The 23015-nt window shown below is 51.3% G+C and overlaps 2 protein-coding genes across 5 annotated transcripts in view; one reads left to right on the top strand and one right to left on the bottom strand.

The window, feature by feature from the left end:
- Positions 1-12940, top strand: part of MRNIP (MRN complex interacting protein) — a 26201-nt gene extending 13261 nt beyond the window's left edge. Inside the window, exons 4-8 of one of the 4 annotated variants that reach the window (XM_013059694.2) lie at positions 439-514; positions 1653-1807; positions 2657-2744; positions 4163-4205; positions 12829-12940. In XM_013059694.2, coding sequence (XP_012915148.1) covers positions 439-514; positions 1653-1807; positions 2657-2744; positions 4163-4168 — 325 coding nt within the window. In that variant the 3' untranslated portion in view covers positions 4169-4205; positions 12829-12940. Of the gene's footprint in view, positions 1-438; positions 515-1652; positions 1957-2656; positions 2745-4162; positions 4206-11468; positions 11550-12828 lie in introns of those variants that run through there. The other 3 variants (XM_045069275.1, XR_199926.3, XR_199925.3) reach the window with 3 other exon arrangements.
- On the bottom strand, positions 12354-23015 carry SQSTM1 (sequestosome 1). The gene is made up of 8 exons (XM_045069274.1): positions 22767-23015; positions 20918-21013; positions 20178-20407; positions 19923-20064; positions 19108-19188; positions 14503-14714; positions 14121-14316; positions 12354-13195 (listed from the first exon to the last, which is right to left on the bottom strand). Exons 1-8 carry the CDS (start codon positions 22963-22965, stop codon positions 13044-13046), a joined length of 1308 nt encoding a protein of 435 aa, XP_044925209.1. The 5' UTR covers positions 22966-23015; the 3' UTR covers positions 12354-13043.

The raw sequence follows: 23015 nt of genomic DNA, 5'->3' as shown, positions 1-23015 counted from the left end.
CCCCAGCAAGGCACCGGCACACGTCATCTCTTTCATCTTCAGTCACCCATGCCATCTTGTGTTTGTGGAGAGGGAACTGGGATACACTAACAAACCCAAAGTCACACTGTCACAGTGACGGCCAGTCACTGGCAAAGCCAGGATGCAAACATGGGTCTGTCTAGGTGACGAGTTCACCCCTTCTGCCCATGTCACCTTTCTTGTTGATGGACGGCTTGACCGGCCTAAATCTGAACAACAAATGGTCCCTCCTTGCAGGCCCTTCTAAACTGTTTGAGTATCACCAGATTACATCAAAACAGCAGACATAAGATCCTAAGATCCCTAGAGCAGTCCTTGATATCCATTGTCAAGTATGCATATCCTGGCGTCCCCATCTCCTCGCCCTTCGTCTCCCGGGTCATTTCACTAAGGACACATGTATAATCTTTCACTGAGGTCTCTGGAAGAACCTGGAAATGTTGATGAAGAGGAAAATGTGGGGCCGAGGCAGGCTGAGCATGAGAGTGTGCAGGTAAGTATGTCCCAGAGGGGGTTCTCTTGTTGGTCTTCTGTGCAACAAATGCTGTCTAACACACACTGGTTTAAAGCTTCAGGGAACACAAAGTAAACCCATCCCTTTGGTAATCTGGAGACAGCCCTGTGTAGTGGTAATTACAGGACTCTGAAAAGGGCGCTGTCTTTGGCTGGGAGCTCTCTGAACTTCGCCTGAACTTCACCTGCTCGTGTTTCTTCCCTTGGCCCCGTTGCGCTCTGGGCACACCTCAGCTAGGGGAAAGATGCTGTTGCAGAGTCCCTGGCTTTCGTGTTCCCTTTCTCCAGACAGAGCCTCCCTATGGGCCTCCCATCCAGTTTTCTGCCCCAGTGCCCAGTAAAGTAGGTGCTCAGGCCATGGTGGGTGGGTGGTGTGTGTCAGAGCTTGAGTGACTGAGGAGGTGACACCATGGGTACATCCAGGGTGCTGTGGGTACACGGAACACTGTCCTGCCAGGGCCGGGGGCATGGGAACAGCTGTTGGAGGCTCCCCGCCCACCAGAGGACAAAGCCCGCCTCTGCTCACAGCATCGCGTTGGCAACGTCCTCCCTCTGCTGGCTTTCCATATTTTTATTATAAACGGGAGTGTTGCTCATACACCACTTTAACACAACAACTCTCATATAGTTGGTGTTCTGTTTCCGGTTTTGTCTGCTGAGGGACTCCATCTCACATCATCATGATTATGAGAAATCCTAGTTTGCGTCCCAGAATTTTCTTGCATGTCGTTCCCTTGCTGTAGAGTCTGCAGTGATGCCCGGTATCTACAGAATATAGTGGAGGCACTGATATTTACCCCATGATGAATTGGCATGTAGATTATTTCCAGATTTTCGCTGTGGTGAGTTTTCACTCTGATTTGTGTCACTTGGACGAGCCTTTTTGTGCTTTTGTCTTCCTTTGAAACCAGTAGGTCGGGGAGCATGGACATTTGGAAAGTTCCTTGATGAGTCGTGTCCAGCAGCTTTCCCACGCTCTGTGCCAGTGCACAGCCCCCAGTGTGCCACAGGACGTCCATCTCCCCATTATCACCCCCCACACACACACACACAAATGCCTTTCCTGGTGCCAGAGCGGATATGGGTCCTGAGAATAAACTTGCTTCCCAATCCTGCAGGAAAAACCCCAGTCCTCAGAGAACCGCTGGTTGAAGTATCTGGAAAAAGACTCAAAAGGGCTGGGGATGGAAGGAGGTGTGTGTTTCGAGAGCCCACCCTCATCCAGGACAGAGAAGCCAGAGCCTTCCTTCAATACAGGCCTGCCTAAAAAAAGGTGCCAAGCTCGTCACTGATCCAACCACTGTCCTGTCCCCACGGTGCCTCACAGGGAGTGACGAGTGGCCTCTGGCGGTCAGCAGCGTGGAGCAGCCTGGAGGGAGGTGCCGTCACCCTCAAGCCCTTCTTGGTCTTGCGGGGTCCCAGGTGCTGCCGTGTGGTGGTCAGGGTCGGGTAGGATGCCAGCACAGGCGCCTTTTATGGCGCTCACATCCTTGTGACTACACACAAAGTGTAATGTGGCCAGGGTGGATTGCGGTTCTGGGAACTTGTAGCCTACAGTGGGGAAGACCTGACCTTTTGTAGGTCTGTGCTCCTCTAGTTTCCATGAGTCTTCGGAGTCAGTACCTGGTCTAGAGCCAGGGTTGCCCCTACAGGGCAAGTGATATTGGGAGTTAGATTCCAGTTCAAAGTAAGAACTTCCTAGCAACTACAAGCTCTAGGGCAGAGAAGTGGGCTGCCTTGGGTGTCATTGGGCAGCCTGCTCTTGGCAGCCGAGCAGAAGTTGAGCAGCCACCTGGGTGGGAAGCTGTTTGGGAGGACAGGCCCCTACTTGTGCTGGGATGACCCCAAGTATGGTGACAGGACTGGATTCTTTTTTTTTTTTTTTTTTTTTTTTTTTAGATTTATTTATTTATTTATTTATTTATTTGACAGAGAGATCACAAGTAGACAGAGAGGCAGGCAGAGAGAGAGAGAAGCAGGCTCCCTGCTGAGCAGAGAGCCCGATGCGGGGCTCGATCCCAGGACCCTGAGATCATGACCCGAGCCGAAGGCAGCGGCTTAACCCACTGAGCCACCCAGGCGCCCCAGGACTGGATTCTTGACAGTGCTTTCTCTCCACCAGGAAATGGAGCCAGAGTACAGTCCAACCTCCACCCAGCCCTGATGTCCAGAGCCTGGGTGATTCTGAGGTTACCTTGGAGCCCCAGAAGGTCAGTGATTGAGGACAGTGTTTCTCTTCTGGTCCCAGTAACCATGAAACACACATAGAATTGCTAACTACCCAAGTGTTGTCTGCTCTGACTTAAGCCATCCTCGTTCTCTGGCCTGACCATGTCCCTGCCATGCCCAGTCTCAGTGATGTGAGCTCCTGGGCACAAGGACAGCTTGTTGCCTTGGAATCAACCAAGTTTGAGCAGTAGGGCTTTTGAGTCAGGACCATTCTCTTCCCTTGATGTGCCGGAGCGGGTCTTTGTCTGATTGTCCAGCATAGGACCTGCCCCGGACTTCTGAAGAACTGTTCTCAGCCTCATTGTCACCCACCCAGGTGGTCCTTGTGCATCGAGGCGCTGTCCTCACCTAGGATCTGCTCTTTTTTTTGGTTTGTTTGTTTTTTAATTTAACAGAGATCGCAAGTAGGCAGAGAGAGAGGAGAAAGCAGGCTCCTTGCTGAGCAGAAAGCCCAGTTCAGGGCTCGATCCCAGGACCCTGAGATCATGACCTGAGCTGAAGGCAGAGGCTTTAACCCACTGAGGCACCCAGGCGCCCCCCCCCCCAATCTTGTTTTTATTTTCATTTTTTGAAGTATGGTTGACAGATGATGGTATATTACTTCCAGGGGCACAACACAGTGATCTGGCAGTTTAGTACTTGAGTCCGTGCTCACCAGGCCAATCATCGTCCGTCAGCACACGCTGTTACAATATTACTGACTCTATGCCCTATGCTATATTTTTCATCTCCTCCCTTATTTTTTACCAGAAGTTTGTACCACTCAATACCCTTCATTGTTTTGCCCATCCCTTTGTCCCCTTCCCCTTGGGCCACCACCAGTTCTCTGTACTTATGAGTACTTCTTTTTTTTTTTTTTTTTTAATTTTATTTATTTATCTGACAGAGATCACAAGTAGGCAGAGAGGCAGAGAGACAGGAGGAAGCAGGCTCCCTGCTGAGCAGAGAGCCCGATGTGGGGCTCAGATCCCAGGACCCTGGGACCATGGCCTGAGCTGAAGGCAGAGGCTTTAACCCACCGAGCCACCCAGGCGCCCCTATGAGTACTTCTTTATGCCTGAGTAATATTCCATTATGTAGGTACACACCACATCTTCTTTTTCCATTCACCCATCAGTGGACACTTGAGCTGCGTCCCTATCTTGGCTGTTGTAAATAATGCTGCAGCAAACATAGGGGTGCATAGATCTTTTCAAACTAGTATTATTGCTCTCATGGGTAATGAAATTACTGGATCATATGATTTTCTATTTTTAATTTTTGGAAGAAATTCCATACAGTTTTCCACAATGGCTACACCAATGTACATTTCCACCAACACTGCACAAGAGTTCCCTTTCTCCACATCTTCCCCAATACTTGTTATTTCTTGTCTTTTTGGTGCTACCCATTCTGACAGGTGTGAGGATAATCTCGTGGTTTTGATTTGCAGTTCCCTGATGGTGAGTGATGTTGAGTATCTTTTCATGTGTCTGTTACCTATCTGTATCTCTTTGGGAAAATGTCTGTTCAGGTCCTCTGCCCATTTTTTATTTAATTGGATTATTTGGGGCTTTGGTGTTTATAAGTTCTTTATATATTAAGGATGTTTTCAGGTACATTGTAAATATCTTTTTCCATTCATTTTGTTAACGGCTTCATTATGCTTCACTTCACTATGCAAAAGCTTTTTATTTTTATGTACTCCCAGTATTTTGTTTTTGCTTTTGTTTGCCTTGTCCGAGAAGACAACCATAAATATGTTGCTAAGGCTAATGTCCAGCAGCTTACTGGCTATGTTTTCTTTTAGGAGTTTCATGGTTTCATTTCTCACATTTAGGTCTTTAATCCATTTTGAATTTATTTTCTCATATTGTGTAAGAAAGCAGTGCCGTTTTCTCACCACCTTCCATTGAAGAGACTCTCTTTGGCCTATTGTATATCTTGCCTCTTTCATCCTTTATTATCTGGCCATAAAATTGTGGGTTTAATTCTGAACTTTCTATTATGTTCCATTGATCTATGTGTCAGTTTTTTATGCCAGTACCATACTGTTTTGATTATGATACCTTTGTACTATATCTTGAAATCCAGGATAGGTTTTTTTCTTTCTCAAGTTTGTTTTTGCTATTCAAGGTCTTTTGGATTCCATACAAATTTAAGGATTATCTGTTCTAGTTCTGTGAAAAATAGTATTGGTATTTTCTTGTGGATTGCACTGAATTTCATAGAATGCTTAGGGTAGTATGGACATTTTAACTATATTGGCCCTTCCCATCCATGAGCATGGTTTATCTTTCCATTTCTTTGTGTCCTCTTCAGTTTCTTTCATCAGCATCTTAGTTTTCAGTGTATAGACCTTTCACCTCCTTGGTTAAATTTATTCCTAAGTATTTTACTCTTTTTTAAAAAATTAATTTATTTGAGAGAGGCAATAGCAAGAGAGAACACGAGGTGGGTGGGGAGAGGGAAAAGCAGGCTCCCTGCCCAGTGCAGGAATTGATCCCAGGATCCTGGGATCATGGCCTGAGCCGAAGGCAGACGCTTAACCAAGTGAACCAGGCCTCCCTTTTTGTTTTTTATTTTTGTTTTTTTTTTCTTTTTGCTATTTTGTTATTAGTGTATATAAACACAACAGTTTTCTGTATATTCATTTTGTAACTTCACTGAATTCATTTATCAGTTCTAGAAGTTTTTAGGTGGAATCCTTAGGGTTCTCTGTATAAAGTATCATGTCACCTGTAAATAGGGAATTTACTTCTTCCTTACCAATTCGGATGCCTTTTATTTCTTTTCCTTCATGGTCCTTCTAACATGTTGCTGAATTTGGGTTACTGAGATTTTGTTGACGATTTTTGCATCTATGTTCATCAGGGATTTTGGTCCATAATTTTCTTTTTACATAGTGCCTTTTCTGGTTTTGGTATCAGGGTGATGCTGGCAGAAGGGTCATAAAATGAATTTAGAAATTTTCTTTCCTCTTCTATTTTTTGGAGTAGTGTAAAGAAAATAAGTATTAAGTCTTTAAATTTTGCTAGAATTCACCTGTGAAGCCTTCTGATCCTGGACTTTGGTTTGTTGGGAATTTTTTTTTGTTACAAATTCTATTTCATCACTACTAATTGGTCTGTTCAAATTTTCTATTTCTTCCTGATTCATTTTTGAAAGATTTGTTTCTAGGAATTTATGTAATGCTTCTAGGCTGTCCAACTTGTTGTCATATAATTTTTTAATGGTAGTCTCAGAGTCTTGTGTTTCTGTGATGATGGTTGCTACCTCTCCTCTTTCATTTCTGATCTTACGTATTTGAGTTTACTTGATGAGTCTAGCTAAAGATGTACCACTTTTATTTTTCAGAGAACCAGCTCTTGGTTTCACTTGTCTTTCCTGTATGTTTTCTTAGTCTCTTTTTCCTTTATTGCTGCTCTGTTCTTGAGTCCTTCCTTCTACTAACTTTGGGCTTTGTTCTTTTTCTTTCTAGTTCCTTTAGGTGTAAGATTAGATTATTTGAGATGTTTATCATTCTCCTTTTTTTAAAAGACTGTATTATATATTTGAGAGAGACCATGGGACAGGGGCAGATGGAGAGGGAGAAGCAGGCTCCTCACTGAGCAGAGAGCATGAAGCGAGGCTCCATCCCAGGACCCTGGGATCATGACCTGAGCTGAAGGCAGATGCTTAGCTGACTGGGCCACCCAGGCATCTCCTAATATTTTTATTATTTTTGAGGGAGGCCTCTATTGCTATAAACTTCCATCTTAAAACTGATCTTCCTGCATCCTAAAGATTTTGGACCATTGTGTTTCATTTTCTTTTCTCTCCGTGTATTTTTTTTTTCCTCTTTAATTTCATGGTTGAGCCACTGGTTGTTCAGTAACATATTGTTAGCCTCCATATGTTTGTGTTTTTTCCAGTTCTTTTCTGGTCATTGATTTTAGTTTTATAGAGTGTGGTTGGAAAAGATGTTTGATGTGATGTCAATCTTCTTAAATTTATTGAGACTTGTTTCGTAGCCTAACATGTGACCTCTCCTGGAGATAGTTCCTTGTATACTTGAAAAGAATACGTATTCTGCTTTTCTTAGATGGAATGTTCTGTCTGTATCTGCTAAGTACATCTGTGTCTTTCAAAGCCACCATTTCCTTATTTATTTTCCATGTGCATGATCGATGTAATAGAGGCATTAAAGTCCCCTACAATTATTCTATTACTGTCAACTTCTCCCCTTCGTCTGTTAATACTTATGGGTTTAGGTGTTCCTCTGATATTGGGTGCATGGATACTTAGAGCTGTTACACCCTTTTGTTGGGCTGATCCCTTTATCACTGTAATGCCCATACAGTCCTTAAGTCTACTTTTTCTGATGAAGTATTGCTACCGCAGCTTTCTTATCACTTCCATTTGCATGGTGTATCTTTTTCTGTCCCTTCACTTTCAGTCTGTCTTTAGGTCTGAAGTGACACTTGTAGGCAGCACATAGATGGGTCTTGCCTTTTTATCCATTCAGTCACCCCATACCTTTTGACTGGAGCTCTGAGACAGTTTAAGATAATCATTGATAGTGTTTGTTTACTGCCATTTTGTTATTCCTGGTTGTTTTCATGGTTCTTCTCTGTTCCTTTCCTTAGTGTTGTGCTTAGGTTCCTTTCTATTCTTTGTGCATCTGTCATAGCTTTTTTTTTTCTTCTTTTTAGGATTTTTATTTATTTTACAGAGAGAGTGTCGGAGGGCGGGGTCAGAGGGAGAGAGAATCTCGAGCCGACTTCCTGCTGAGGGCGGTGGAGCCCAACACGGTGCTCAGTCCCAAACCCTGCCCTCACCACCTGAGCCGGAATCAAGAGCTGGGCACTTAACCTGAGTAACCCAGGCGCCCCAGTTTTTTGTAGTTTTTTTAAACTATCCTAGATTTTTGATTTGTGATTACCGTTGGGTTCATACGGAACAAGAGTTGTACGTATCACAGTCTGTATTAAGTTAATGGCTGCTTAAGTTCAAACACATTCTAAGAGCCATACTTAGATATGGCTCTTAGCCATACTAAGAGCCCCTCCACACTTTATGTATATATTTTATATCTTTCTTGTGTGTGTGCCTTGACTACTATCTGTAGATATCATTGATTTTACTACTTTTGCATTTTAATCTCCATAGGGGCTTTATAAGTGATTAACCCACTACCTTTCCTTTCCTAGATGTTTGCTTTCCCCTGTCAGATTTTTTCCCTTCATAATTTTCTTCCACTTATGGGCTTTTCTTTCTTTTTTTTTTTTTTTTTTTTTTTTTTTTTTTAAAGATTTTATTTATTTATTTGACAGAGAGAGATCACAAGTAGACAGAGAGGCAGGCAGAGAGAGAGAGGGAAGCAGGCTCCCCGCTGAGCAGAGAGCCCGATGCGGGCCTCGATCCCAGGACCCCGAGATCATGACCCGAGCCGAAGGCAGCGGCTTAACCCACTGAGCCACCCAGGCGCCCTGGGCTTTTCTTTCTTGTTAAAGTTCCTTTAATATTTCTTGTAAAGGTTGATTTAGTGGTGATCCTTTGAATTTTGTCTGGGGAACTGTTTAGCATGTTTAAAATTCTGAATGACAGCCTTACCAGGTAGAATATTCCTGACTGTGGGTTTTTCCTTTCAGCACTTTGAGTGTGTCATGCCACTCTTTTCTGGCCTGCAGAGTTTCTGCTGAAAATCAGCATATAGTCTTATGGCGTTTCCCTTGTATATATGTTTGCTTTGCTCTGATTGCTTTTAAGATCTTCTCTTTGAGGGGCACCTGGGTGGCTCAGCAGGTTAAGCCTCTGCCTTCAGCTCAGGTCATAATCTCAGGGTCCTGGGATGGAGCCCCGCATTGGGCTCTCTGCTCAGCAGGGGGCCTGCTTCCCCCTCTCTCTGCCTGCCTCTCTGCCTACTTGTGATCTCTCTCTGTCAAATAAATAGAATCTTTAAAAAAAGAAAAAATCTTCTCTTTGATTTTGCCATCTTCATTATGTCCTGTGTGGGAATCCTGTTTGGGGCTTTCTGTGCTTCCTAGTCCTGCTCTCTGTCTCCTTCCCCAGATTAGGGAGGATTTTAGCTATTGTTTCTTCAGATAAATTTTCTGCTGGGTCTTTCTTCTTCTTTTGAGACCCCTGGAATGTAAATGCTGTGAAGTTTGCGGATATCTTAGAGATCCTCTCATCTGGTCTCATTTTTCATTATTTTTGCTGTTCAGCATGGTGCTTTCCACAATCCTGTCTTCCGAGTGGCTGAATCGGTCTTCCGCATCCTCTAATCTGCCACCAATTCCTTCTGGTGTATTTTTTATCATTTTTATCTCTTTGTTGACAGTCTCACGAGTTTACCCACTTACCTTTCAAGTTCAGCAACCATTTCTTACTATTGTTTTGAACTGTTTATCCAGCATATTGCTTCCATTTTGTTTAACTCTTTTTCTGTAATTTTGTCCCATTCTTTCATTTGGGACATGGTCCTCTGTCTCATTTTGTCTGATTCTATTTGTTTCTATAGATTAGGTAGGTCAGCTGTCTCCTGCTCTTGCAAATAGTGGCTTCATGGAGAAGCGTTCCTGTGTTGCTCTGTAGCGCAGTCCCGCACGGTCAGCAGAACTATGCCGTGGTGCTAGGGGTGTCCCCTGTGAGTGGTGTGCCCCTGTTGTGTCTGAACTGTGGCCGCTATGGGCATGCTTGCAGGTGGGGCTGGCCGCAGTACCCTGATTCCCTGCTGCAGCTACACAGGCATGGTCTGTTCCTGGCCCCTTAGACGCCCAGCCGCAGCCACCAGGGGTTCTCAGGAGCAGGTCCTGAGTCAGCCCCACAATAGCAGTGGGGGCAGTAGAGCACCGGGCTTGCCCCCTTCATAGCTAGCCAGGAGGGCAGGCTGGCACACTGGTCCCTGCCCCCACCCCCAGGGCAGGAGCCACTCTGCAGGCAGGGAGGTTGGGTGGAACAAGACCGCAGGGGTGCTGGAGCAGAGCACCTGCCTGGAGCTGGCACGGGGATGGAGCTGGCTCCCGCGAGCACCCACTCGTCCAGGCCGGGGGAGGGCAAGTGAAATACCCACCCCCAGTACTGTTATTCCAGAGGAAACCTGTAGCTCCCTAGCCTGCCAACACACATCCTAAAATTAGTCATTAAACCTTCACATGCATACCAGGTGCTTTTTCTGACTGCTATTTCCGTGCGGTGTTGGGCTGGGCTCTTCAGCATGTTGGGTTTTTTTGTTCTTGCTTTTTTAAGATTTTATTCATTTGACAGATCACAAATAGGCAGAGAGGCAGCAGAGAGAGAGGAAGGGAAGCAGGCTCCCCACCGAGCAGAGAGCCTGATGCAGGACTTGATCCCAGGACCCTGAGATCATGACCTGAGCTGAAGGCAGAGGCTTAACCCACTGAGCCACCCTGGTGCCCCAGCATGTTGGCTTTTTAAGGGCAGGGACTTAGTGTCCTGTCACCCTCCAGCTCTGGGTGTTAGGCCCCAGATTTTCAAAGCCAGATGTGATGCAGGGACTGGTTTGCCCAGTGCAGGTCCCTAAGGCCGGGGATGCCCAGTGTGGGGTCTGACCCCGTGTTCTCGGAGCTTGTGAGGCCCTTCCCGTCTGTGGCCAGTCATTCCAGGGGTTTGGTTCCTGACCACACGTCCACCCCTCCTACCATTTGTGATGTGACCTTGCTACAGCCAGCTGTGGACAGTCAGTCCTGCTGCCTTCACAGCATCTTCAGTTAGTTGCAATATGTGCAGTTGTTGCGTGGGTGTGTCTGTGGTAGGAGGTAAGCTCAGGGTCCTCCTGTCCTGCACCCCACACTGCCGTCCCCACACCGCTGCTCATTCTAGAGGCTTCCCTCCTGGCAGGCCAGACCCCACTGTACATTTAAGGCTGCAGAATGCAGGCTCAGCTGTTGTCTCACAGGAGTCACAGGCACAGAGGCCAAGGCTCTCTGCCATCCCCCAACAAGGCCACGGCCAGCCTGTCCAGCTTCAACTGGTAGTGCAAAGGTCAGACTTTGATGTTGCCTCTAGCTATGTGGCCCTGAAGCTCTGAGTAATAGAATAATGGCAGTTACTGATGGGCCAGGCCCAAGATTAACGTTCAACTGCATTCTCACAGGGAAGGCTCACACGGGCACAGTTTGTTTTGAAGGAGAGGAACTCAGGCTGCGCCATAGTTGAGCAGAGTCCTGGCAGGTCAGGGGCACTGCATCTGGAACAGCACCACGAGCCTCTTCCACACCACCCTAGGGTTGTGATGCAGGGTCTTGCCCGTCATTGTCAGGACCCGGTGCTGCGGTTGCTTCCTCCTGGGGTCCTCTGCAGCCACTTCCACAGCTCCAAACCCTCCCCATGGTTCTGGAGACTTTCCCATCTGCCTGGCACTGAGCAGACAGGGCAGAAGCTCTTCCACCCTTCCTAGATGGTCTCAGGCACCTGATTCTAAGGCTTCCGTGGGAATATTCTCTTGAGGAAAGCCCGGTCATGGAATCTGGCAGAGGTGGTGAGGGCATTCGTTTGCCCTGCTTTGCTAATCCACCAGATGAGAGCAGGTCCCCAGCCTGCTGGCCCGAGCAGGGAGAATAGGTAGAACAGAGAGTGAGACGTGTGGGAGCCCCGAGGTGGAGAGGAGAAAGCAGCAGTGCAGGTGTGGGGATCGTTCCCTCCCCTCCCTTGGTCTTGCAAGGCCACTGGCACTTGTTTGGAATAGTGGACATGGTTCTCTCCTGTCATTTCCATTGCAGGACGAAGCTGGCCTGGCCGGGAAGGTCAAAGAAGGCGGCAGCCACAAGGACAGGGGAACTGGGGAGCTTTCTGTTCCTCGGGTGGGTCCTCCACGTCTGGCCCCACAAGTCAGAGTTACATCTTCCAAGTGGGAACGATTCCTTCTGCCACCTGGAAATGGCCCACGTGCAGACATGGAGCCCTCATTGGCCCTACAGAGAGACCCCAAGCATGCTGGGGCAGCACTGGCTGAGCAGGGGAACCTATGGGTCCAGACCCCAAGGGAAGGGCACCCCAGCAGGCCACTTGGTGCACCCAGACTTCCCTGGCCTGCATATACTTTCACGTCAGGGTCTCAGAGGCCCTGTGTAAAGCCCTCCGGACAACCACGGGACACTGGTCCTCTGGCAAAGGACAGTCTCTTGGTCACAGGGGGACAGGAGCCCCCACTTGTGCAACTATGTGACCTTTTTAAAACTGGTGAGGACTTTGAGGATGATCTGTGAAGTGACTTAAACAAGGTTACCCACCTGGACACATGTTACATGAGCCCTTAGCCCCTGGACCTCGTGCCCACTATCCAAAAAAAAAAAAAATTTTTAGCTTCTAAATAGGATGGGAGGGGCAGTACCTGGGAGGCTCAGTTGGTAAAGTCTGTGCTTTCAGCTCAGGTCATGATCTCAGGGTCCTGGGGTCGAGTCCTGCATCTGGCTCCCTGCCTGGGGCTTGAGGGGGGCAGGGAAGGGAGAGTCTGCTTCTCCTTCTGCCCCTCCCCTTGCTCATGCTTCCATCCCTCCCTCCCTCTCACTTTCTCAAATAAAATCTTAAAAAAAAAAAGGACCAGAGATGATTTATACAGACTGTCAACAAGAACAAACTATTAAGTTGTCTCTGGTTGCAACATCTTTGATTAAAGTGCTTACCATTTAATTACAGATTGTTTGCAACACAGCAACAGAATGGTTACAAACAGGTTTTCTTACTGTGAAAGCAACAGACACATTCAAAAGTGAGAGAATTAGAGTGGTTATGGAACAGGCGGTATTCTGTGAGCACCAGCCTCCCTCTATCAACCCCTCCTCAGTTGCAGATTGAAGAAGCCCAGGCTTGGACTGCCCTGTCTGCCCTGTCCTCCCCATCCTCACTCCTGCCCCACCTGACAGAATGTCTGCTGTCCTGGCTCTGAACTTGGAGCTGATCAGGTTTCCAGTAAAAATCAACTATAGGTCAGCTTACTATTACAGTCATTAAAAAAAGAAAAAGCGTAAGACCATTAGGCAAGACATTCTGAACTGCTGGTGTGATCCTGGTGGGGAGAGAGCAGTAGGCGGCCATCGGGCCTCCGCATCCTCCCAGCAAGGACTCTTTGTCCACCCACAGGAGCCGGCAGACGCTTCTCCGACATCGGCAGCCACACACATGGGCCTCCCCCTCCCATCACTTGCGCTACTGCCCTGGATGGCTTGGTGCATCCCCACCCCCAGATTCTGGAAGAAGAATGCAGAGAAACTGGCCCTGAGAGGGGCCCTGCTGTTCTACACTAGCTCAACACGACCAGGAGACAAGAAGGGGGACGGGACCGGGGGCAGAAGCCGTCACAACGGGTGCTTCGAATACTGGATGGTGTCCAGCGCCGCCCCAATGTCATAGTTCTTGGTCTGCAGGAGCCTGGTGAGCCAGCCACCTTCGTCGGAGAAGCCCATGGACAGCATCTGGGACAGGGACTCGATGAGCCGAGGGTCAGCCTCTGCCAGGAGGAAGACAGAAGCCGTGAGGGGACCAGCCCTTCCACGAGCCCTCTGCCCAGCATAGTGACCCTCCCAGACAGCCAGACAAGCGCATTCCAGAAAAGGCCAGAAGGTGAGGATTTTGAGCAGCTCTGAAAGGCTGTATGGTCTCCTAATTTGCTTCTGCCAATACAGCAAACTCCGCAGAGTCTGAATAGAAGGCCGCAGCTGTAATCCACGGCAACTTCCGTCCCGAATACTGACATCTGACCTTCTTCCAGTTTTCACATCTTGACCTCTTCCCAACCATTATCCAAATGAAAAAATCAGGGCACCTGCCTAGGGGCTCAGTCGGTTAACTGTCTGCCTTCGACTCAGGTCATGATCTCAGGGTCCAAGGATCGAGGCCCGCATTGGGTTCCCTGCATAGCAGGGAGCCTGCTTCTCCCTTTGCCCTTCCCCCTCCCCCTGCTCATACTCTCTAATAAATAAAAAAAAATTTTTTGTTAAAAACAACAGTTTTTGGCCTATAAGTGATAGCCTGCTGTCCCTGTTCCAAGGCAGAGATCAGTATCAGTAGCCCAAAGGGCCAAATGTGGCCACAGGTGGGTTTTCACCAGTTTTACTGTTTAATGTTATTGTGAGAATAACGAGCCTGAGCAAGGGATCAGCTGTCCCCTGCTCCTCAGCTGTGCTCCAGGCTGCCACAGTCCCCACCGGGCCTTACTCCCGTGCACACACCACCTCTCCACATTGCTGGGCATCCTGCCTGGCTCCAAAGGGACCCTGGCCATGGACCCCACCCAGAGGTCGACACCTTCCTCAGGGAAAATGGAGGTGGCCTCTAAGTCCGACGGCCTTCGTGATTCTGGGTCGGGATGCTAAAAGGAGGGGATAGGATGTTCAGAGAGAAAAAGGCAGAAACAGTTGCTTGAAGCCACTTGCCTGGTGGCAGATGTGGGTACAATGCAGCTTCCTTCAGTCCTGTGGGCCCTTCCTGAGAAGAGTCTAGAGAGCCTGGCCCTTCGGATTCAGGCATCTGTAGAGACTGGAGTTCCCCTGTAGACGGGTCCACTTCCTTTGAAGACAAATGAGTCCAGTCTTCGTCTCCTCCCGAGCAGTTATCCGACTCCATCTGCTCCTGGAACAGAAACCCCGTGAGCACACAGGACCCCCGCACCAAGCCCACCTGCCCCCAGCCTCCACTCCTGCAAATGGTAAGGAATGTTCAAGCAGCGGGTTGGCAGAACACCACAAATGCCCTAGACAGCCCTCTGCCATCTGGTGGACTGTGTGCGCGCCGGGGGTCGAGGTAGGAAGCACTTGCCTCGGGCAGCCCTGACTCCAGGGCAACCTTGTCCATCTGCTCCGCCAGGGACTGCGCCACGCCCTCCGGGTCCCCGTCCGGTTTGCTGGGGTCTGAGGAGCAGCTGCTTGGCTGAGAGCCGCACTTCTCCTCAGTGCTGGAGCTGCCTGGAGAGACGGGGGTGAGGCGGCTTCTTTTCCCCCCGTGTTCCACATCAATATCCACTTCGATGCCTGCAGAGACCGAGGAGGAAGCAAACACCTGTGAGGTCTCCGGAGGGCTTCCTGGCTGGGGACACAGCGTAGTGGGGAGGGGACCCCACAGCGTAGGAGGGGGCCCCACAGAGTAGTGGGGAGGGGACCCAACATACTGGGGGGAACCACAGCGTCGGGGGGTGGCACAGGATAGCACAGCCAGAGCAGGACCAAGGCACAAGGCCAGCCCCCCGCTGCCACAAGGCAGATGGCCGTTCACCTGACCTTCAGGATCCCCAAGGGCTAACTGCTGCCAATATCCTGGCCCCAAGGGACCAGCCCTTCCAACCTTGGCTCCCGGCACGTCTGCTGACTTGTGCACCTTACTGGCCCTTCCTCTTCTTCCAAGTTAATGCAACCTTAATCTCAGTGAACATCCCAGGTCAGCACTGGAGCCAGAAAGCCCATAAAGAGCCCCTGTTTGCCCCATGTGGGCAGCGGGCTAGAAACAGGGAGCCACATACCAGCTGTGGCCAGAGAGCCCCAGCCACAGCACCCAGGACCACGTGAAGCCTCACACGTTGGGTGGGGGGTTGCGGCACAATGACAGGAAACTCAAGAATCCTGCTTGGCCTTGTGGGAAGCCCACTAGGAGGGAAGCCTGGGCCAGCCAGCAGGTCGCCTGCAGCCCCTCACAAGGGTGCACATGCCACTGAGGGGGACTGAGGGGACGGAGGGCAGAGTCACTGATGCTGTTTTTAATTAATTTATCAGACGGCCACATGCCCCCGGCTTAGACTCCAACCATTCCAGAAGGCTCAAGCAAAGATTCCTGGCCCCAACACACAGCCCGCCCACTCCCCAAAGACAGCTTTCACCCCACGCCGCCTTTTTTCTGATGGCTCGAGTTCACGGCTTCTTGTTCTAGATCAACACTTAGCTCCCCTTCCCCTGTCCTTTCAGAAACTCTTCAGTGAAAACCACACTCAGCGTTGAGGTGAACGCCACTACATACAGCTTTGCTCTGCCCTCATACGTGAGCGTTTCAGCTAGGAATGGCACTCGAGGTTGAGAAGCCAGTTCTGTTCAGACCTTCACAGTCACTGGTTGATCCACAGTCTTCTGGTGTTGGCCCCTGGAACTCTCAAGCTCTTACAGTAACCTGGAGCATTTCCAGAGCCTCCCGTTCTCCAGAGGGCTCTGCTCCAGGACAATGAGGTCTGGAGTGGAATCTTTTCTGGTCACTGTCCAGGGCACTTGGAGTCCTTTTCAATCTAGAGGTTAATGTCCTCTGGGCCAAGATGGTCTTATATTCTTTGTTCATTTCCTTCCTTCACTTTTGTCTGCTCCCTTCACAGAATTCCTATTAGCTGTCCTACCCTGGGCCTCCAGGAATTAATCCTTGATTCTTCTCACCTTTTTTCTCTTCTCACCTCTATTTTGTTTTTGGAGTATTTCCTTAAAGTGACCTTAAATCTAAGTCTTCTTTTAAGTTCTTTATTCTGGCTATTTTTCTTAATTTCTTAAAAAAAAAAAAAATGTTCTTGAACTGTTTATCTGTTCTTAAGATACCAGTTGTATCTTGTTCTTTTTTCAAGGATGGAAAAGCTGGACACTGACATTCTCTTTCCTGTAAAGCCCGACCCCAAGTTCCTTCTCGTCCATGTGCAGGAAGTGCCCAAAAGGCTGGAGACCGTGGCCTTTGGACCCTACCAAGGCCCTCTCAGAGGGCCAGAGCCATCACTCGTCTCCCTCGGGAGGGTGGCTGATTGAGTGCCTGGCCAGGCAGCGGAATCCCAGGTGGCAGAGCTGTGGGACCTGGCTCTGGCCTGTCCGGCCTCTACTGAGCAGGGACGCCCCAGCCAGATCCACTGCCCATTCACGGGGCCCAATTTCAGGCTGGTGCCTCACCCTGCCCTGTGTCCCTAGGGCTGAAGCTTCCCTGTGTCAAATGCTCCAGCAACAAAGCATCAGGTCTCGTGCGTGCGTGGGCAAGGACCAGCAGCTGGCTGACCAGCCAGTGATCTCCACGTGATCCTGAAGAGTGGCCTTCAACCACCCACACCACCCCCTACCCAGTTCCTTGGCCTTTCCTGACAGGCCCCAGGACCCCTGAGCAGGCACGTGGGTTTCCACGCTGCTGGTCACCACCCTTAAACTCTTCCCACCATTCAAGGCGTGGGTCTTCTTACCTTCTCTAGCACTTTTTCCCCCTTTTCTTTGTCCATGTTGCTTTATATTCCTGTGTTTAATCCCTTTACTGCTACTTTGGTACAGCATGAGGAGCAAAGAGATAAAAGTGGGCTTAGCTACCAATACCCTCATCTGAATATTTAAGTCCTTTTTCTCCTTCTATCCTCCCCCAACTTTTCGTCATGAATGGTTCAAGCATGGGTGTCTGAGTGGCTTAGTCAGTTGAGCTTTTGGGCACTTCGTTTCAACTCACGTCATGATCTCAGGGTCATGAGCTAGAGCCCCACATCGGGCTCTGCACTCACTGGGAAGTCAAGTCTACTTGAGATTCTCTCTCCCTCTGCCCTTCCCTCACACGTGCTCTAAATAAATCTTTTTTTTTTTTAAATAAATCTTTAAAAAAAAAAAGGTTCAAGCAAACAGAAAAGTTGGAAGGACATACAATAAACACCCATACACAGTCTTGGTTTTCTATGTGGACAAATGACAGGACTTCCGTAAATGAACCAGAGAGATTTTAGAACCCCAATTTCTCCAACAGATAACCTGAGACATAGGGGCTTACAGACTGTACCACTGGTTGTGGCCTGCTTCCCCGGAGCCTGTGAAGGGGAGGGTCTTCTGAAGACCCTGGGACAAGGAAAGGACCTGCGGTTTTGGGTCGCAGAGGTCAGTGACTGCAAACTCGGGCTGGGAGCGGTCCCGGGGCCTCAGCAGCGGACCTGCTCAGCTGGCTCTCAGGGCACCTACCAAACAAGGCCTTGGGGCGGTGCTTTAAAATTGCTGAGTCACTCATAGTCCACCCTCTGGGAGGTGTTACAGGCTGTCCCTCTGGGAAGGGAAGAGTCCCTTCTAGGCCATTAGCATAGGAGTCACCCTAGCTGTCAGGACCTCCTAAGAAGGAAAATACCCAGAGTTCTATTGAGTTTAATCAATTCTGCAAGTGGCTTTCCTCAACTGAAACCATTCAGAGGCATAGGTACTGAAACTGTCCTTGTGTGAGAGCTTCAGGCTCCTCCCTAGTGGGTACACAGCAACTCCCATCCACTCTGCAAGACCTGAGAAGGCCTTTACCCTTATCCTACACCTCTGAGTGTGGCCAAAATTATTCCCCTCTGTCCCAAGTGGGAAATCTGGGTCAAGTTCTAAAACAGGCCACACACTCAGATGGGCCTCACGATGGACAGCAAGTGGAACTCAAAGTCCCTGGCAAGCCTTTGAAACTCACAGCTGCTAGGCCTGACCCACAACCAATTTGCCAGAATCCAGAAGGTGGACCTGGACTCTGCAGTTTCAAGATTCCCTACCTGGATCTAGAATGGGATTTGGGACTCCACAGCTTGTCTGGTTTGTTCTTTTAGCGAAAGACTTTGTTCTTCAGAATAATTTTAGGTAAGTTTCCATACGCCAAAACATACCAAAAAACAAACAAACAAAACACCCCGTTGTTGGTGATTCGGAGGCTCAGCCAGCCTTAAGAACCACTGGCCATTTACCAGCTTCCAAAGAGAAGCTTCCCGTCCTCCTAAATCATGCCTCCCGTCACAGCATCTCGAGTGGCAGCTGGGCTTCAGCACCAGCTTGTCTCCTGATGAGAACGTGGTCACCGCCCCTCTGCTATCCTGCTAGAAAGCATTAAAAACATCCGTTCTTTTCCTTGCTCTCCAGAGCCTTTAACTCCAGTGTGAAACTGCAGTCCACACAGTTTCACGGAGGAGCAACACCAGGAGGTCCCCACTGAGCACTGTCCCTGCCCAAAGGAGGGGGAGCTGAAATGCCCTCAAGCTGGGGGCAAGAACAGGCCTGCCTCCCCTTCCCATCAGCATCCGCTCACACTTGGACACTCGCTGCCATGGCAGTCACAAAGTAGAGCACGACTCTAGTCAGAGATCACGGGTCCACTGCACCCTTGAACCAGAAGTCCTAGTCCTAGTGGACTCCCAGTGCTGCAGGGCCCAGCCCTGTAGCAGAGGCTCCTGGGATCATCCCAACCTAACACTTGTAGATTCCACTTCACTCCACAGGGAAAGTTCCAGAAAGTGTCAGGGAATTCAACTTTGGGTGGCCTGTGATGCAGCGCACGGTGAAGAGTGGCGTGAGGCGACAAATGCTGGCTAGCCCTCAAGGCCCAGAAGTCACCATTCCTCCACGGCGACCCAGGTGGTGACAAGCAACCCACCAGCCACCCCCTCACCAAGTAAAACACTGCTGCTCTCAAAGGACAGAAGCCACCACTTACCCAGAGGGCTCAGGGCAGCCGCCACACTCTCCCCTACGTTCTTAAGGAAATTCACACTGGGATCCTCCGACGGACCAGCAGCTTCAGTTGCAAAAAAAAAAAAATGTACAAAGCAGACTTCAATACCTGTTACCATGCTATCACCTTCCTCACAGGTGCCCCCATCCCCGGGGGGTCTTGTCCTGGCAGCCTTCCCAAACTCTCTCCTGCTCCCGGCTCCTGTGTGCCCCTGGTGCTCAGCCCACGGGGGATTTGCTACATGCGCTTTACAATACTGACCACGTTCTAGCTCAAACATCCCCACCTTTGTTCCAAAGAAAGAGGACATCAGAAGACAGTAAGTTAATAAGATCAGAATAAAACCAAAATCCAGAATTCTGGAACACAAGCCAGATGTTAAAGCTCTTCACTTCCGGACTGTGTTCCAGAATACTTGAGCAGGGGCCCCTGGCCGCCTCAGTCAGGAGAGCATGCAACTCTCAGAGCTCAGGGTTGGGAGTTCAAACCCCACACTGGGTGTAGAGCTCACTTTAAAAAACAGAAGCTTGTCAAATAAATAAATAAAATCTTAAAAAAAAAAAAAACAACTTGATGAGGGTGCAGGTTAGGGCTGAGCACTCAGCTAGTACAGGCAAATGAGCAGCCTCGGGCACTCTATGTGTGCAAGGAAGAGAAAGGGGACGCTCCCCACTCCCCAGGGCTCTGTGAGCTAAGGGACACCACCACAGCCATGCAAGACTGCAGGACATGGGGAAGGCCCCCAGGCCGCCGGCTGGCCACCTCCCCCGTCAGAAGCCAGAAGACGCAAGCCTCACCTGGTTCTGCCACAGAGCTGGGCCGGGCGTCCCCTGCCCGGGGAGGACGCGGGCTCCAGTTCCCTGGTGGGCCCATCTCCCAGCCAGGCCACCCAAAGTACCCGTGTTTCAGCTTCCGCAGCCAGCGGCTGTGAGAGAAGCCCTGGGGGTGGGGAGGAAAAGAGGGGCCCAGTGACACCAGAGCAGAGGACTCCCCCACCTCCAACCCCTGGCCCTCCGTGCCCCCCACCCCGCCTGCAGTGCAGCCCTGCTCACCTCAGGTAAGGGCCCGAAGGCAGCAGGGAGAACCAGCTTGCTGTGCTCCCGGTGCAGGCCCTTCCCCTCGCAGGCAGCACACAGGTCATAGTCCGGGCAGACACTGCACTTGTAGCGGGTCCCTACCACCGGCCCATTGCAACCGTCACAGATCACATTGGGGTGCACCAGGCCGCGGGGCATCTCCTGAGCACACGGGGGGCGGTGGTCCCGCCGACACTCCTTCTTCTCTGCAGGAAGGGCAGAGAGCCAGAAGGTGGGACTCCACAGTTCCCGCTCATCCCCACGGGGGGGGCAGGGGGACTTTCAGTGAGTGGGCCCCTGGCCCTGCTCTCCAGACACGGGGTCCGTGTGCAACCCGGCTGTTCAAGTGACAGCAGCAGGGGGACCCAAGAACCTGCCATGAGGCTCCCAGTCCTGTGCCTGGTACCCAGTACAGGGGGCCCGGGCAAGCAAGAGGCCGCAGGGAGTGCTGCCCCCCCATTAAAATAAGCCCCACTGCATCCCCAAAGCCGCCTGTGGCACCTGGCTGGGGCAGCATCAAGAGTGAACCCAGAGATCCCCAGGCCCAACCCCTGTGGGACTCCTCTCTCAAGCCAAGCACAGAGAGGACAGAGTCTAGCTCTTAAAGAACCCCAGGACCTTCCCTGCTGCTCAGAGGGGATTGCTCAAGAACTTCAAGCAGGTTTTATTTAGCAAGAAGCACCCGGCTTCAGGGGGCCCCCAGAACAAGCCTTTACCTTTAATGTAAATACGGAAGATGTCATCCTTCACATAGGACAGTGCCATGGTCAGTTCCTCGTCACTGGAAAAGGCCACCAGGTCTCCGTCCTCATCTAGATTGTTTACAAGACAGCATGTGAGCACCAGAGGCTTCTCAATTGGACCCAAGCTGCTGAGAAGGACGCAGGCTGGTACTAGAGGGTCATCTGCAGGCCTAGGAACCGAGGCACACCTGAGTGAGCCAGTGCCCGGTGGGGTGGAGGCCAGACTGCCCACTCACTGTGACACTGCCTGGAAGGTAAGCTCTCCGACATGGGCCCTGGGTTCCCACAGGAGAAAGAGCATGTGCCAGCAAATGGGGGTTGCTGAGGGCGGGGGGCGGCTGGGGGGGCGTACTGCAGCTGCCACTCTGCCTCTGAGCCAGCAGCCCCTTAAGCAGGCACTGCCTCGGTCCATGTCTGGCCAGGCCAAGACCCATCTTCAACTGTAGCAGACCCCCACCCGTGATGGATTCCTGGGGGCCCAGCCCCTCCGAAGGCCTTGGGCCTTTGGCTTTTTAGGAAAGCCAAGAAGAGGAGTCCACCTGCCTGCTTCCGCCCCCAATAAAGCTACAGGATTTGTAATGTACTCTCTGATTTTCAGTTTAGCAAACGGTGCTGAAGTCCCACCATGCAGGCCAAACTAGCCCCCGCACCTGCAGTCTGGGGCAGCTCTGTGGGCCCAGGACACAACATCTTCCATAAGAACAAGCACAGCGTCAAAAAGTGATAACCCAAACCCCCACCAGCTAAGGAGCGGACGAACAAAACGTGGTTATGTGCGTAGAATGGCCTGTTATTCAGCACAAAAATGAATGAAGTCCAGACACAAGCTACAACACCCCTAAACCTCGAAAATGTTACGCTGAGTACAAGCCGGTTGCAAAAGAGAAGGAAAATAGAGGGCTCCTTGTCCACAGGAAACGTCCAGAATAAGGAAATCAATCAAGAAAAACATTAGCGGTTGCTTAGAGCAGAGGAGGAGGAGAGCTACCTATGCCTTAGGTAAACCTTAGGCCCTTTCTCAGATGATGTAAAAGGCTCTAGTCTAGAACTGTTCCCGCAATGGGGGAGTTACACGGGAAGTAGATTAAAGCTCCATGAAGCTGTCACAAAAACAAACAAGCCAGGAACAGGGTGGGCCAGCTGGCAGCGCTCCTAGGGAGGGCCCGGCACTGCCCCTCCCTGGGGCCGGCCTTGGCTGCCCGCCCCCTCCCGGCCCCGACCGGCTCCCCCGTCCCCACCCTCAGAGGCCAGAGCCCACACCCGCGCCGCAAGAGACGGAGCGCGTTCCTGGGCATCTCCGCTGACCTGCTGCAGGACGGCCCGACTGGGTCGCCCTGCCCACGGCAGGCGGGAGAACGTCTGCACCCAAGCCGGCCTCGGGCGCTCCTAGGCCGCTCCCGCCCGCTCCTCCCCGCCGCCAGCGCCGCCCCCGGCTGGCTCGCCCGCCCGCACGAGCCGCCTGCACGCGCCCCTGTGCTGGTTGGCCCGCCTCCCCCGCCAGCCCTTCCTCCGCGGCCGGCCGGCTCTTCCCGGGCCCGAGGCAGCCCCGACTCGGCCGCAGCAAGCGGTCAGCGTAACGCGAGTGCCCGTCGCCGGCAGGCGAGGACGCCCCAGTGCGCCCAGGCCCCGACCTGCGACATCACGGCAGGGAGGGGGGAGGGGTCTGCGACCCCGGCCCCCGCCGAGAGGGCCACCCCCACCCCCACCCCGCGGGCGCCCCCAGGCCGGAGGAGCAGAGGCAGCCGCCCGCCCCGCCCCGTGCTGCCCGGCCAGCCGGCGTCACGGCTCCCCGCAGCCCCCCGAGGGCGCCCGGCCCGCTCACCGCGGTAGTGCGTCTGGAAGCCGCCGGGCCGCAGCACCGGGAACAGGGCGGCCACCCGGCTCAGCAGACGCTCGCAGGGCCCGGGCCCGGCCGCGCCCCCCGCCTCGGCCTCGGCGCTGAAGCAGAAGCTGAAGCGGCGGATCTCGCGGGACGCCTCCTCCTTGCCCAGAAGGTAGGCCTTCACGGTGAGCGACGCCATCACTGCCTGTCGGGAGTCTGGGGACTAACCGGGCCGCGATGACGGCGGGC

Source organism: Mustela putorius, unplaced genomic scaffold (assembly GCF_011764305.1).
Source record: "Mustela putorius furo isolate JIRA1106 unplaced genomic scaffold, ASM1176430v1.1 tig00003923_pilon_pilon_pilon, whole genome shotgun sequence".
NCBI lineage: Eukaryota > Metazoa > Chordata > Mammalia > Carnivora > Mustelidae > Mustela > Mustela putorius.
This window is presented reverse-complemented; position numbering and strand designations above follow the sequence as displayed.

Coding starts and splice junctions, on each gene's coding strand:
- SQSTM1 (XM_045069274.1), bottom strand. CDS start 22,965: ATGGCGTCGCTCACCGTGAAGGCCTACCTTCTGGGCAAGGAGGAGGCG. Junction 20,408..20,917: donor CTTCCGTATTTACATTAAAG/GTAAAGGCTTGT, acceptor CCCTTCCTGCAG/AGAAGAAGGAGTGTCGGCGG. Junction 20,065..20,177: donor CCTTCGGGCCCTTACCTGAG/GTGAGCAGGGCT, acceptor CCCCACCCCCAG/GGCTTCTCTCACAGCCGCTG.